Source organism: Bos grunniens, chromosome 10, assembly GCF_055505025.1.
Source record: "Bos grunniens cultivar Pamir isolate PY7600 chromosome 10, Bosgru_T2T1.0, whole genome shotgun sequence".
NCBI classification, from domain to species: Eukaryota; Metazoa; Chordata; class Mammalia; order Artiodactyla; family Bovidae; genus Bos; species Bos grunniens.
Genome location: NC_141174.1, coordinates 76,097,705 through 76,112,200, shown reverse-complemented (window position 1 = coordinate 76,112,200; position 14,496 = coordinate 76,097,705). Strand labels below are relative to the sequence as shown.

General features: G+C 38.0%; 1 protein-coding gene across 1 annotated transcript; it reads left to right on the top strand.

Moving 5' to 3' along the window:
• The first annotated feature begins 11,736 nt into the window (after positions 1 to 11,736).
• On the top strand, positions 11,737 to 12,735 carry LOC147364903 (olfactory receptor 4K15-like). The gene has a single exon (XM_086318864.1). The coding sequence runs from the start codon at positions 11,737 to 11,739 to the stop codon at positions 12,733 to 12,735; it is 999 nt and encodes a 332-aa protein (XP_086174990.1).
• Positions 12,736 to 14,496: the final 1,761 nt, after the last annotated feature.

Here is a 14,496-nt window from a genome sequence, read left to right as displayed (position 1 = left end):
GTTATTAAAGAAAATATTTAGGCCTAGAGGTTCCAGGTGTTTTCCTAACTCTAGTACCCTTTTTTTATGGCTACTAATATCTAGCCTATCACCAATCTGCCTGACACTGTTTTTTGCCTTAGAATTGTGCTAAGACTCTGAAGCCATCAATAAAAGTTTAATTTTCTCCTTTTCATCATCCACCACCCACCAAAGGAAACTGAAAGGAGAAAGTGTATCTTAGAGGAAAATGCTAGTGCTTGAAAGCACACTTACAGATTTGTTTTAATCCAATTAAATATCTATTAACTTTTTCGTCTTGTCTGGTATAATTATATTGCTTAGCCTTCAGTGAAGGAAACAGAAACGACTGCTCCCCATTGCTTCCTATAGCTTGCATTACCACCTGAACTACCCCCGACTCCCCAACCAGGTCTGTGGAAAAACTGGCTTCCATGAAATCAGTCCTTGGTGCCCAGAAGGTTGTGGATCACTGCATTCAGTTCAGTTCAGTCACCCAGTCGTGTACGACTCTTTGCGACCCCATGTACTGTGGCATGCCAGGCTTCCCTGTTCATCACAAACTCCCGGAGCTTGCTCACACTCATGTACATCAAGTCGGTGACGCCAACCAACCATCTCATCTTCTGTCATCCCTTTCTCCTCCTGACTTCAATCTTGCCCAGCATCAGGGTCTTTTCCAATGAGTCATTTCTTCGCATCAGTTCAGTTCAGTTCACTTCAGTCACTCAGTCATGTCCGACTCTGAGATTCCATGGACTGCAGCTCGCCAGGCCTCCCTCCCTGTCCATCACCAACTCTTGGAGTTTACTCAGACTCATGTCCATTGAGTCGGTGATGCCATCCAACCATCTCATCTTCTGTCGTCCCCTTCTCCTGCCTTCAATCTTTCCCAGCATCAGGGTCTTTTCAAATGAGTCAGCTCTTCGCATGAGGTGCCCAAAGTATTGGAGTTTCAGCTTCAGCATCCGTCCTTCCAATGAATATTCAGGACTGATTTCCTTTAGGATGGACTGGTTGGCTCTCTCCCTGCAGCCCAAGGGACTCTCAAGAGTCTTCTCCAACACCACAGTTCAAAAGCATCAATTCTTTGGTGCTCAGCTTTCTTTATAGTCCATCTCTCACATCGATACATGACTACTGGAAAAACCATAGCTTTGATTAGATGGACTTTTGTTGGTAAAGTAATGTCTCTGCTTTTTAATATGCTGTCTAGTTTGGTCATAGCTTTTCTTCCAAAAAGCAAGTGTCTTTTAATTTCATGGCTGCAGTCACCGTCTGCAGTGATTTTGGAGCCCCCCTGAAAATAAAGTCTCTCACTGTTTCCATTGTTCTGCATCTATTTGCCATGAAATGATGGGACTGGGTGCCAAGATCTTAGTTTTTTGAATGTTGAATTTTAAGCCAACTTTTTCACTCCTCTTTCACTTTCATCAAGAGGCTCTTAAGTTCCTCTTTGCTTTCTGCCTTAAAAGTGGTGTCATCTGCATATCTGAGGTTATTGGTATTTCCCCCAGCAATCTTGATTCCAGCTTGTACTTCATCCAGCCCGGCATATCACTGCATTAGATATTTACCATACCACTGGAACAACTAGAGAAGTAGGACTCGGGGGTTACTAGTAGTGTTGTTGGGTTCCAGAATAGACCCCAGTAGTGAGATTTAAAGGTCAAAAGCTTCGATCCTTCATGCTACTGCCACTGCCTCACTATCCTCAACACCCATGAAGCTAGTGTAAAGTCACTAGAATACAGGTCAGGCTACCACAATTACTTCTGCCTTGTATCTCATCATCTTGCTCACCAGCAGTGATTACATCGGTGCTGCCATCTGCCTCAAACCAGCCTTCTTAAGCTCATGTTGGTGCATCTAATTGGTGGAACCTAATTTGCACAGAAAACCTTCCCTAAAAACAGCAGTTTATAGATTTCAAGTTTTTTATGCAACAGAAAACATCCTGGAGGAGGATGGATTGGAGGCTGAGTCAATCAATAATGTCTGTCATACTAATATTCATTTTTCATCACCATAACCTTTTTGCTGTACAGTAAAACCAAGGTAAAAAAATACAACAAATGCATAGCCTAATGAAATATAAGGCACTCACCATTACAACTACTTCTCAGATCAAAAACAGAACTTCACCCCAGAAGCCCTTGAGAACTTATCCTCATCAATAGAGGTCCTATTTGGATCCTGGAGTCCTTTTGGATCTGCTGTCCCTATCTCTCATTTCACACAGGCTTTCACAAATGGAGAAAAATAAGTCTGCACTGAAGCAATTAAAATAATTTTTCTGCAAAGAGACTACATGGCTTTTCTTTGCTTTAAAAGAAAACAAAGGAAATAGGTGAATATTTTGTGAATTACCTCAAGCAAGCAGACATTGACCTTTCTCTGTGCCGGTTTTACCTAAATCTCACTAGTAAAGCACACACACCTGAAAAGAAAGGGGAGAAAAACATTTATACAGACTGAGGGCTTTCCCTGAACCAGATCACTACTCCTTTATCTGTGGTCTAGGGAAGGTCAAACTCTGGGATAATGCCTGATGATCTGAGGTGGAGCTGATGTAACTACAATAGAAATAAGTGAGTGAGTGAGTGAAAGTTGCTCAGTCGTGTCCAAATCTTTGTGACCCCATGGACTGTAGCCTGCCAGGCTCCTCTGTCCATGGAATTTTCCAGGCAAGAATACTGGGGTGGGTTGCCATTCCCTTCTCCAGGGTATCTTCCCAACCCAGGGATTGAATACAGGTCTCCCTCATTGCAGGCAAATTCTTTACCATCTGAGCCACCAGGGAAGACCAAGAATACTGGAGTGGGTTGCCTTTCCATTCTCCAGGACAATAAAAATAAAGTACACAATAAATGTAATGCATTTGAATCATCCTGAAACCATCCCCAACCCCTGTTTGTGGAAAAATTGTCTTTCATGAGATCAGTTCCTGGTGCCAAAAAGACTGGAGACCATTGGTCTAGGGGATAGCTATTTCTGGCTAATTCTATAAGGTAATCTGTCCACAGTACAGTTTTGGCCTCTTGGACAAGGTTCATTTCCTTGTTCATTTGTTGTAAAAATGTTTCATAATGAAATAAACTTTCAAACATTGATTCACATTAGTGTTCTAACCTGACTACACTCTAAAAATGTCTGCTTTAAGAGGAAAAAGGTTACCTTCTGCCACTGAATGTCAGCACTTTCAATTCAAAATTACCTGCCAACCAAAGCAAAACAAGAATGGTATAAAAGCATTAAAAAATGCTTACTTTTCAGCTTTTTCTTAATTTCCAAAGACTATGCAGATTCTGTTAATCCAAGATGCTGTTTAAAAATACTTTCTCAATAACTTACAAATCAACTGGTTCTCCAACAACTGTTGTGGGAAAAAAATCTGCAAAGATTCATCTACAGAACACTAAAACCTGAAAACTAAAGAATGTGTGCTCTTTCCAGGAATTCATGTACCATTTACAAAAATGTAATTAACATGTAGGCCTTAGAGTCTCAATAAATACCAGAAATTCTATTATTATACAATGCATTATATAATTACAATTCAATAACAAATAAAATGATAAATAGTTTTCCCTTCTCCAACCTCCTTCCCCTTCAAAAAAAGAAAAAAAGAGAGAGAGAGAAAACAAACAAACAAACCCTGTGCCTTTGGAAATAAGAAAAAGAATTTTGTAGGTAAGTCATGAGTTTTAAAAAACCATAATGGCAATGAAAAAAAAAAAAAACATTTAGAGCTTAGTAATACAAATAGGGTACTATGCTTAGTCACTCAGTCTTGTCCGACTCTTTGCCACCCCATGGACTGTAGCCCACCAGGCTCCTCTATCCATGGGATTCTCCAGGCAAGAATACTGGAGTGGTTTGTTTCCCTTCTCCAGGGGATCTTCCCAACCCAGGGATCGAACCCAAGTCTCCCACATTGCAGGTGGATTATGTACCATCTGAGCCACCAGGGAAGCCCAAGAATATCTCTTCTCCAGGGGAACTTCCTGAACCAGGAATTGAACCAGGGTCTCCTTCATTGCAGGCGGATTCTTTACCAGCTACCAAAGTTCCAGGGAACATTTTTAGTCATAAATAACCTCATGTGAAGAGTTGACTCATTGGAAAAGACTCTGATGCTGGGAGGGATTAGGGGCAGGAGGAGAAGGGGATGACAGAGGATGAGATGGCTGGATGGCATCACCAACTCGATGGACGTGAGCTTGAGTCAACTCCGGGAGTTGGTGATGGACAGGGAGGCCTGGCGTGCTGCGATTCATGGGATGGCAAAGAGTCGGACACGACTGAGTGACTGAACTGAACTGAACTGAACTGAACCATGTTAAAATATAGATAAAATTGTAAGCTTAGTGTTCTATCTAAGAAATTAACAGTGGGGGTTGGGGGGCTTCCCTGGTGGCTCAGTGGTAGAGAATCCACCTGTCAATGTAGGAGACACAGGTTCTATCCCTGATTTGGGAAGATCCCACATGCCATGGAGCAACTAAGCCATGGGCCGCAACTATTGAGCCTATAGCCCCGGAACCCACAGCAACTGAGCCCACACATTGCAGCTACTGAAACCCATGTACCCTAAAGTCCGAGCTCATCAAGAGAAGCCACTGCAAGAGAACCCCGCATACTGCAACTAGAGAGTAGCCCCTGCTGGCAGCAACTAGAGAAAAGCCCAAGCAGCAATGAAGACCCAGGACAGCCATAAATAAATAAAGAAAATTATTAAAAAAAAAAAAAAGAAATTAGGGAGAAAAAAATAAAGAAGAATGAAAGAGTAAAAGGATAAAAATTATAAAGAAGTAATGGATAAAAGTTATAAAGAGCAGAAAATAATGAAAATTTCTATGGCTCTTTCTGTGAATCTAGTTAAAACCAATGAGGATACTAGAAGAAGAGGGCTTCTGGAAAATTTTGTTTTTGAACACAGCATATGTGTCAGTTTGGATTTTATGAGGATAGCTGAACTACTAAGAGTGACATGAAATAAGGAATTCATTATAAAGATCAGACTTTACACAATAAGGCAGTGGAAAATACTAAGTACAGAAGGTAGGTTGTTGCTTCTGAAGCTGAAGTTGAATGTATGTCAGCAAGATTGATGACTGAGTAGGTGTGGCATCTAAAGTGGGTTGACAGCATACAATTGACAGCATAAAATTGGGTCTTCTGTTTTTCTACTATGATTGAGTATCCAATTCATTTACATCTAACTCAATGATTGATATGGTGCAGCTAAAAGTTGGTGATTTGATTTCTATATGTCCCATGTCTGTCTGCGGAGAAGGCAATGGCACCCCACCCCAGTACTCTCACCTGGAGAATCCCATGGACTGAGGAGCCTGGTGGGCTGCAGTCCATGGGGTCGCTAAGAGTTGAACACGACTGAGTGACTTCACTTTCACTTTCCACTTTCATGACTGGAGAAGGAAATGGCAACCCACTCCAGTGTTCTTGCCTGGAGAATCCCAGGGACAGAGGAGCCTGTTGGGCTGCAGTCTATGGGGTCACACAAAGTCAGACACGACTGATGCGACTTAGCAGCAGCAGCAGCGTCTGTCTGATGCTACTCCCTTTAATAATTCAGTGCTTTCCTCTCAATAGCTTTTTAATTTTCTTAGGAGAAAATTTAATACTATGTAATATTTCTTATATAGGTAAATCCCATACACTCTAGATTTAAGCCATATTACATTTTGTTTAATTCTTTAATTTTACATCTTCACCAAATTTTGTCTCTTTACATATAGACACTGGCTTTTTTTCTGATTAAAAATGTTCCCAATCTATCCACTAACCTGGCTAAATCTGGCCATTATTTATATATCAGTTGAAATATTCCATAAATTTCTTATAAAGATCATAACCTTCTATAATGTACTCATACCACTCTCTACTTCTTTTGTGGTAAAACAAGTACAATTTTACTTTAGTTCCTTGTTAAGATAATGCTTTCTGCCTTAGAATATATATATATCCTGTGAAATCAGGAACTGTATTATCATGTACCCCAATGTATTCCTAACTTCCAGTTTAGTAACTGAAAAATGATTAATATTCAATGACCATTTGATGAAGAGATGCAGTAATAGATTGCTATGAAATGAGTTCAAATTGACTTGGACTTTAACTCAAGAAGCTTTTAATACAGGACAACAAAAGAATCTATATAACACAAATAAGGTGTAATATAAATATAGTTAAAAGCAGAAGTCACTTTTTAACTTCTTAATAATTGAACATTGAGAAAATATACAAGACATAAGAAAATGTCTACTTGTTCCTCTATATGTATTCACTGCTGCTGCTAAGTCGCTTCAGTCATGTCCGACTTTGTGTGATCCCATAGACTGCAGCCTACCAGGTTCCTCTGTCCATGGGATTTTCCAGGCAAGAGTACTGGAGTGGGGTGCCATTGCCTTCTCCAATGTATTCACTACCCAGTTTCAATTCTTATTAACATATGTCTCATTGTGGTTTTTTCCCTATGCTTCAAAGTAAAACTGCTGAGTGCAAGGGTCAATGGTGTATGTGATTTTATAGATACTGCTAACTGCACTTCTAGAATAAGTTACAGCATTTTGCATCCGAGTTGCTGTATATGAGAGTGTCTCTAGTCTGGTCAAGACAGTATGATGTGAAATTTTGAATTTTTGCCAGTATGTGAGAGATGATATTTCAGTATAGTTCTACTTTTTTAAAAAATTTATTATTATTATTATTTTTTTTACTTTACAATATTGTATTGGTTTTGCCATACATCAACATGCATCTGCCATGGATGTACATGTGTTCCCCATCCTGAACCCCCCTCCCATCTCCCTCCCCATACCATCCCTCTGGGTCCTCCCAGTGCACCAGCTCCAAGCTTCATGTATCCTGTATCGAACCTGGACTGGTAAGCCAGAAAGAAAAACACCAATACAGTATACTAATGCATATATATGGAATTTAGAAAGATGGTAACGACAACCCTGTATGTGAGACAGCAAAAGAGACACAGATGTACAGAACAGTCTTTTGGACTCTGTGGGAGAGGGACGGGGATGTGGGGGGGATGATAGTTTTACTTTTAAAACAGAAGTTCTTCAAATAAAGACAAATGACTTAGTGCATTTATCAGTGAAATAAATATATATTGAGTTGGTCAAAAAAGTTCATTTGGGTTTTTCCATAGCATGTTATGGAAAACTCCAAAGTAACTTTTTGGCCAACCCAATAGTTCTTGGACAGGCCAAAAAAAGGAAAGAAAGGACCAGGACTGAATAAAATAAAAAGAACCTATGCTATACATGTAATCACTGGAGATTAGAAAATTGGTCATCAATTCACATGCTGAGGAGATTAAACAATTAAAGAATGTTATATAAAAGCAGAAGATGACAGATTTACCCAGATGGATTTGTTAATTTCCTAAAAAAAGCATAAGTTACCACATTTTCTTAAGCAGAAGAAGAAAACTGAAGACGTCAATAGCTATGGAACACATTGAAAAAGAGGTTAAAGATACTACCCTATAAATCACAGGACACATTCCATTTTAAGTACAAAGTCTTCCAAAACTTCAAAGAACACATAATGCTAGGGAATAAAAATTCTTTTCTGAATATTTTTACTCATTTTATGAGTCTATCATTGTCTCAGCACCAAAACTGGGTGTAGATAGCACAACTTCAAAACACTACAGGTCAGTTTTACTTGTAAATCTATGTGTAAAACTCCTACATTAAAAAATTAGTACATCAAACCCAGGTTATGATAGTCTCATGTAATATGTTATAAACAGGATTTATGCTAAGTATGCAAATATATTCACATTGGATGCTCTATTAATGGTTTTTAATAGTTGAGATTAAAAGAGGACTTTATTATATATTCTTATTGTAGGGGATTAGATGTTCTCTGCTGAGTTTTTCCATAGTCTCATTAAGGTGGAAAATATCACTAAAGATTCAATTCTTCATAAAATATTTCATAAGTTCTTGTGTCAGATTTCCCTAAATCAATTTGAAACACAGTGTCTGTAATCAGTGGAGGTAAGATGCAGGGTCAGAGCTCTGGGAGCTGAGGGAAAACGGAAAATGATTTGGCTCTCTGAACGGAAACCATTTTCCCTATTCAACAAACCGGCAAACGTCTAATGACAAAGAATCACCATGGGACACGTTAGACCTCCCACAGTCCCAGTCCATTCCCTAGTCCTGAACCAAATAGGGAAATAATAAATTGAGAAAAAGGTGAAATAAAGTGTTGTAAAGAAGAGGTGGTTTGTCTAAGTCAATATTTTTTTTTTATATATATATAGTTTTACATCTGATGCAGCTTTCTTATAGGAGCATTTGATTTGAAAGAAACCGAAACTTGTTTCAACTTTCTGGAGATCTGCAGATAAGTAAACCTGGTAGGTTTTCTTCATTTAGTGTCAAGCACTTGCTTGATACACTTGCTTGGGATTTCTTTCTTTAAAAAGGATTGGGACCTTTAACTAGAGAAAGAAACTTGGAGCAATGGCTTGTCATGCTTGGATTTACAATTTAGTTGAAATTCTTTTTCCTCAACCACATAATATTTACATCCATGTTAGTCTGGCACATAAAATTTTACTTTGGTTATGATAGGAAATGGTTTAAGGATCTGTATCTGTAATATTTAAGCTAAATTTTAAATTTTATTTTAAGGTCTTCTGAGCAGAGGAGGTTTTCTAGAGGCATATCCATGTGCATGCTAAGTTGCGTTAGTTGTGTCCGACTCTGTGTAACCCCATAGACAGTAGCCTGCCAGGTTTCTCTGTCCATAGGATTCTCCAGGCAAGAATACTGGAGTGGGTTGCCATTTCCTTCTCCATAACATTTTATATTTATAGCAGTTTATCCCGGCCCAGTCCAACACATAGACAAAAATGGCACTCAGTAGGCTACAGTGTTACTCTCCCTGAGGATTTCCGGCATTTTTCTTCTCCTCCTTCCACACTTATTAATTTCTCATTCACTTTCACTAATAGAAAGTTGTCATTTCATAGGAGACTGACAAAATTAAAAGATATGATCAAGAATGCTTGCTTAGACCCATAATTACTCCTTTTGGATACAAATTCCCTTCCCCACAAGAGAATGCAATAGAGGATGCCCGTTCCACTCCAGGTGATAGTTAGTGACCTAGATGTCCTTTGGAATGTTTAGGTTATTTCATGACAGCATTTATTGTTCATTCTCTTGATTATTTTTTTACATTCAAAATTTTGGGAGAATCTTTGCAAAGCATCAGATAGCAATAACTCATCTAGAAATTATTATCAGACAATAAAATTTTCCAGGCTAATATATTTTAAACTTATCTCTTTAAGCAAAATGCATTAACCAAATATATATGACCTCATATGTTTTTAACTAGAAAAGGCCCTTATTATCAAATTCATTTATGTTACATTAAGTAATATTAAATACGATTTTACATCAACTGTCTAAACTCAGCTCCTCTCATCTTTCAATCTGGATAATTCCATTTGTCACAAACTCCTAAACCATATTTTTTAGATTCTATTAGAGACTTTATTATCAAGGATTGTGGAAAGGGTTTTAAAGCCCTGGGATGAGGTTCTGGATGTGTTGCTGACTAGTAATATAATATTGAGCATATTAGTTAACTTTTCTAATACTCTATTTCCACATATGAAAAATGTGGACAATAATCTCCTCCTCACCAGATTATTATAAGTACTCTAATGCACACAAATGTGAAAACACTTCCAAACTAAATAGTTTTGCCCACTGACATTATGCTTTTTACACTATTTTTTACAGAGACTGACCCTTATCACTTCTAATTATAACATAAAAAATGAAAAGTGAGACCAGGTTCTTGTGCTTCTAAACATATTTTTTTAAGGAATTCTCAAACTCTTATCTTCTTAAAAGCTCTCTCTGTATTCTTCCAGAGAAGCTGCAGAGAGAACATAGGCAGAAAGGATTATTTTATAATCTATTGGCAAAGTGTTTATTTGCTCAGTTGTGTATTATCTTGTAATTCGTGTTTTCACTTATTGTTTATCTCAACTTTTGCCTAATTAGAAGTCATCGTGTTGCTGGATATTTTTAAAAGGAGATATCTTATTTCACTAGGTCCAAGAAATTCTAGACAAAACCTATAAATTCCATATACTGAATATAATTCATCTTTTGGAAGGTTTTTGAATTGATAAGTGACATGCTACACTTTGCCTTCAAATGATCTATGTTAACTAAATCAGATCTTTACATTTCATGGCTGTCACCTTATCTATTGATGTTCTGTACTGTATTCTGGTCATCTCAGTTTACTTCTTTTCATATGATACAATGTTAGTTTCAAAGGACTGTACTTCAAACCAAAACAGCTATAATAACTTCAGAGACAACATAGATTAATTGGTTTTAATGATGTGGTAGTGGGAATTAAATAATAGAGAAAGGACAGAGGCAAGAGGAGAGAGACCCTAATAGCAAAAGTCGCAGGTCTTTTCCTTGTAAGTGTGGCCTCTGAGACTTCTCTAAGAATTGAAGCTGCTTGTGGATAATCCCAAATGGATAATGAAAATCAGCCAGGCAATAAGGCAATACAGGATTCTGGATACCTTAGCTCCTCCTATTAATTGTTGTATTTGCAATGTAGATTTATTGTTTTGTTTAGCCTCATATTTGACCCACAAGTGTATAAAATAAAGTGTTGATTTACTGCATCTGCACCTCTTAGCTATCCTTCATCAGTAAGGATAATTGAGAGAAGAATCTCTCTGTTAAAATTATAGATAAAACATTTTCTATTAGAAACAACTCTAGAGCATTTTATTTTATTTATTTTTTTTAAATTTTATTTTATTTTTAAACTTTACATAATTGTATTAGTTTTGCCAAATATTGAAATGAATCCGCCACAGGTATACATGTGTTCCCCATCCTGAACCCTCCTTCCTCCTCCCTCCCCATACCATCCCTCTGGGTTGTCCCAGTGCACTAGCCCCAAGCATCCAGTATTGTGCATCGAACCTGGACTGGCAACTCATTTCATACATGATATTATACATGTTTCAATGCCATTCTCCCAAATCTTCCCACCCTCTCCCTCTCCTACAGAGTCCATAAGACTGTTATATACATCAGTGTCTCTTTTGCTGTCTCGTACACAGGGTTATTGTTACCATCTTTCTAAATTCCATATATATGCATTAGTATACTGTATTGGTGTTTTTCTTTCTGGCTTACTTCACTTTGTATAATAGGCTCCAGTTTCATCCACCTCATTAGAACTGATTCAAATGTATTCTTTTTAATGGCTGAGTAATACTCCATTGTGTATATGTACCATAGCTTTCTTATCCATTCATCTGCTGATGGACATCTAGGTTGCTTCCATGTCCTGGCTATTATAAACAGTGCTGCGATGAACATTGGGGTACATGTGTCTCTTTCCCTTCTGGTTTCCTCACTGTGTATGCCAAGCAGTGGGATTGCTGGATCATAGGGCAGTTCTATTTCCAGTTTTTTAAGGAATCTCCACACTGTTCTCCATAGTGGCTGTACTAGTTTGCATTCCCACCAACAGTGTAAGAGGGTTCCCTTTTCTCCACACCCTCTCCAGCATTTATTGCTTGTAGACTTTTGGATCGCAGCCATTCTGACTGGTGCATTTTAAATTAATGTTGAGAAGAACCATTAGGATCAGGGTCTACTTTTCTTGCTCCTGAAAAATATGAATGTTTTTCTTTGTAGGTACTTCATGAACCAAGAAAATAAATCTAGGGTGGCTGAGTTTGTGTTGCTGGGGCTCTCCAGTTCCTACGAGCTCCAGTATTTCTTCTTCATGTTGTTTAATTTCTTGTATATCATCATTGTGCTGGGCAACCTCCTCATTGTACTCACAGTGATCTCTGAACCTGCCCTGCATACACCTATGTACATAATGCTCAGTAATCTTTCCATTCTTGATGTCTTTCTGGCCACTTATGCAACCCCCAAGATGATTCATGATTTCCTTCATGAACCCAAGACCATCTCCTTCGAGGGCTGCATGGCCCAGATATTCTTACTCCATGTCTTTGCTGGTGGTGAGATGGTGCTCCTTGTAGCTATGGCATATGACAGATATGTAGCCATATGCAAACCTCTCCATTATGCAACCATCATGAACTTGTGCAAATGTACAGGTCTGGTAGTAGGCTCTTGGGTGATTGGGGTCATGCACTCGTTGAGCCAATTAGCTTTCACTGTAAACCTCCCCTTCTGTGGTCCAAATGTTGTGAACAGTTATTACTGTGACCTTACTTTGGTCATCAAACTTGCCTGTACAGATACGTATGTCCCTGAAGTGTTGATGCTTTTGGATAGTGGTCTCATGGGAGTGGCTTCATTCTTGCTGTTGCTGGTCTCCTACACAGTCATCCTGGTCACTGTGCAACGTCGTTCCTCAACGGACATGACCAAGGCCCACAGCACTCTGACTGCCCACATCATTGTGGTTACCCTCTTTTTTGGGCCCTGTATCTTCATCTATGCCTGGCCTTTCAGCAACTTCCCAGTGGATAAAGTCCTTTCTGTGTTCTCTACAGTTTTCACACCTATATTGAACCCCATAATCTACACATTGAGAAACAAAGAGGTGAAACTGGCAATGCATAAACTGAAGACCCGCTATGTATGTTCTAGGCTCCCTTCTCAACTCTCTCTCCTAAGACTAGATGTGTTGAGTTGAGTAGACAGAAATACACTTGAGGAAACACGGATTGTCTCTTTTCCTGGTAACCACCATCATTTTAAAAAATACTTTATTTGCTCAAAGTGATAAAGATAATGTATGTTCTTTGTTAAATATCTATTGTAAAGAAGCTTCCATACAATTATGCATTCTCTAACCACAATTATTTTTGATATAGTTTTATAGTTTATAGTTAATTTGCTTATATTTGCTACCTAATGTCAATGAAAAGATATTTCACAAACTATTGTATAATTTAAATTGTATGAATATGTTACCTGCACAAACACAGACATGTAGATCAATGGAACAGAACAGAGAGCCTAGAAATAAAAACATTTAATTATGGTCAATTATTGTTTAGTCGCTAAGTCATGTGCAACTCTGTGACCCCATGGGCTGCAGCATGCCAGACTTCCCTGTCCTTCACTTTCTCCTGGAGCTTGCTCAAATTCATGTCCATTGAGTCAGTGATGTTATCTCATCTCTCATCCTCTGCTGCCCTCTTCTTTTGCCTTCAGTCTTTCCCAGTATCAGTCTTTTTCAATGAGCTGGCTCTTCTTATTAGCTGGCCAAAGTATTGGAGCTTCAGTTTCAGCATCAGTCCTTCCAATGAATATTCAGGGTTGATTTCCTTTAGGATTGACTGGTTCAATCTCCTTGCATTCCAAGGGACTCTCAAGAGTCTTCTTCAGTACGACAATTCAAAAGTAGTCACTCTTCTGCGCTCAGCAATTCTGTGCTCACAACCACACATGAGTATTGGTAAAAACATATCTTTGCCTATACAGACCTTCATTGGCAAAGTGATTTCTTTGCTTTTTAATATGCTGTCTAGGTTTGTCAGAGCTTTCCTTCCAAGGAGCAAGGATCTTTTAATTTCATAGCTGCATTCACTGTCTGCAGTGATTTATGGTCAATTAGTCTACAACAAAGGAAGCAAGAATATACCATAGAGAAAAGACAGTCTCGTCTATTCAAGGCACAGCCATTTACTTTTCTGTACTTTGTTAGCAGATGAAGAATTATTCAAATAAATGCTGTTTTAACTTCGGGAACATTTTTGTCTGTTTCTTTCTTCTCATTTTATAGTAATTAATCTGTTATCCTGCAATTAATATTTCCCTCTTCCAGTATTAATTAGTAATTCTAATGATAGTGTATTATCCTTTTAAGTAGTCTTTTCCCAGTTATTTTTAAGGGATATTTGATCAATACATACATTTTATGTATCAGAATATGTGGTAGAAAACACGATTATAACAACTAGTAGAATATTCACCATGTGAAAAGTATTGCTCTAAACACACTTCATTTTGTTGAAAAAAAATAAAGGCATTCTCTTCAATGAGTGGTGCTGGAAAAACTGGACAGCTACATGTAAAAGAATAAAATTAGAACATTCCTACACCACATGCAAAAATAAACTCAGAATATATTAAAGACCTAAATATAAGACTAGATCCATAAAACTCCTAGAAGAAAACATAAGCAGAACACACTGACATAAATCATAGCAATATTTTTTGGATCTATCTCCTAAAGCAAAGGAAAAAATAAGCAAATGGGACCTAATTAAACTTAAAAGCTTTCTCACACCAAAGGAACTCATCAACAAAACAAAAACACAACCTACTGAATGGGATAAAATATTTGCAAATATGACTGATAAGGGGTTAACAGCCAAAATATGTAAGAAGCGTCATACAATTCAGCATCAAATAAAGCAATGTCCTGATTTAAAAATGGACAGAAGAA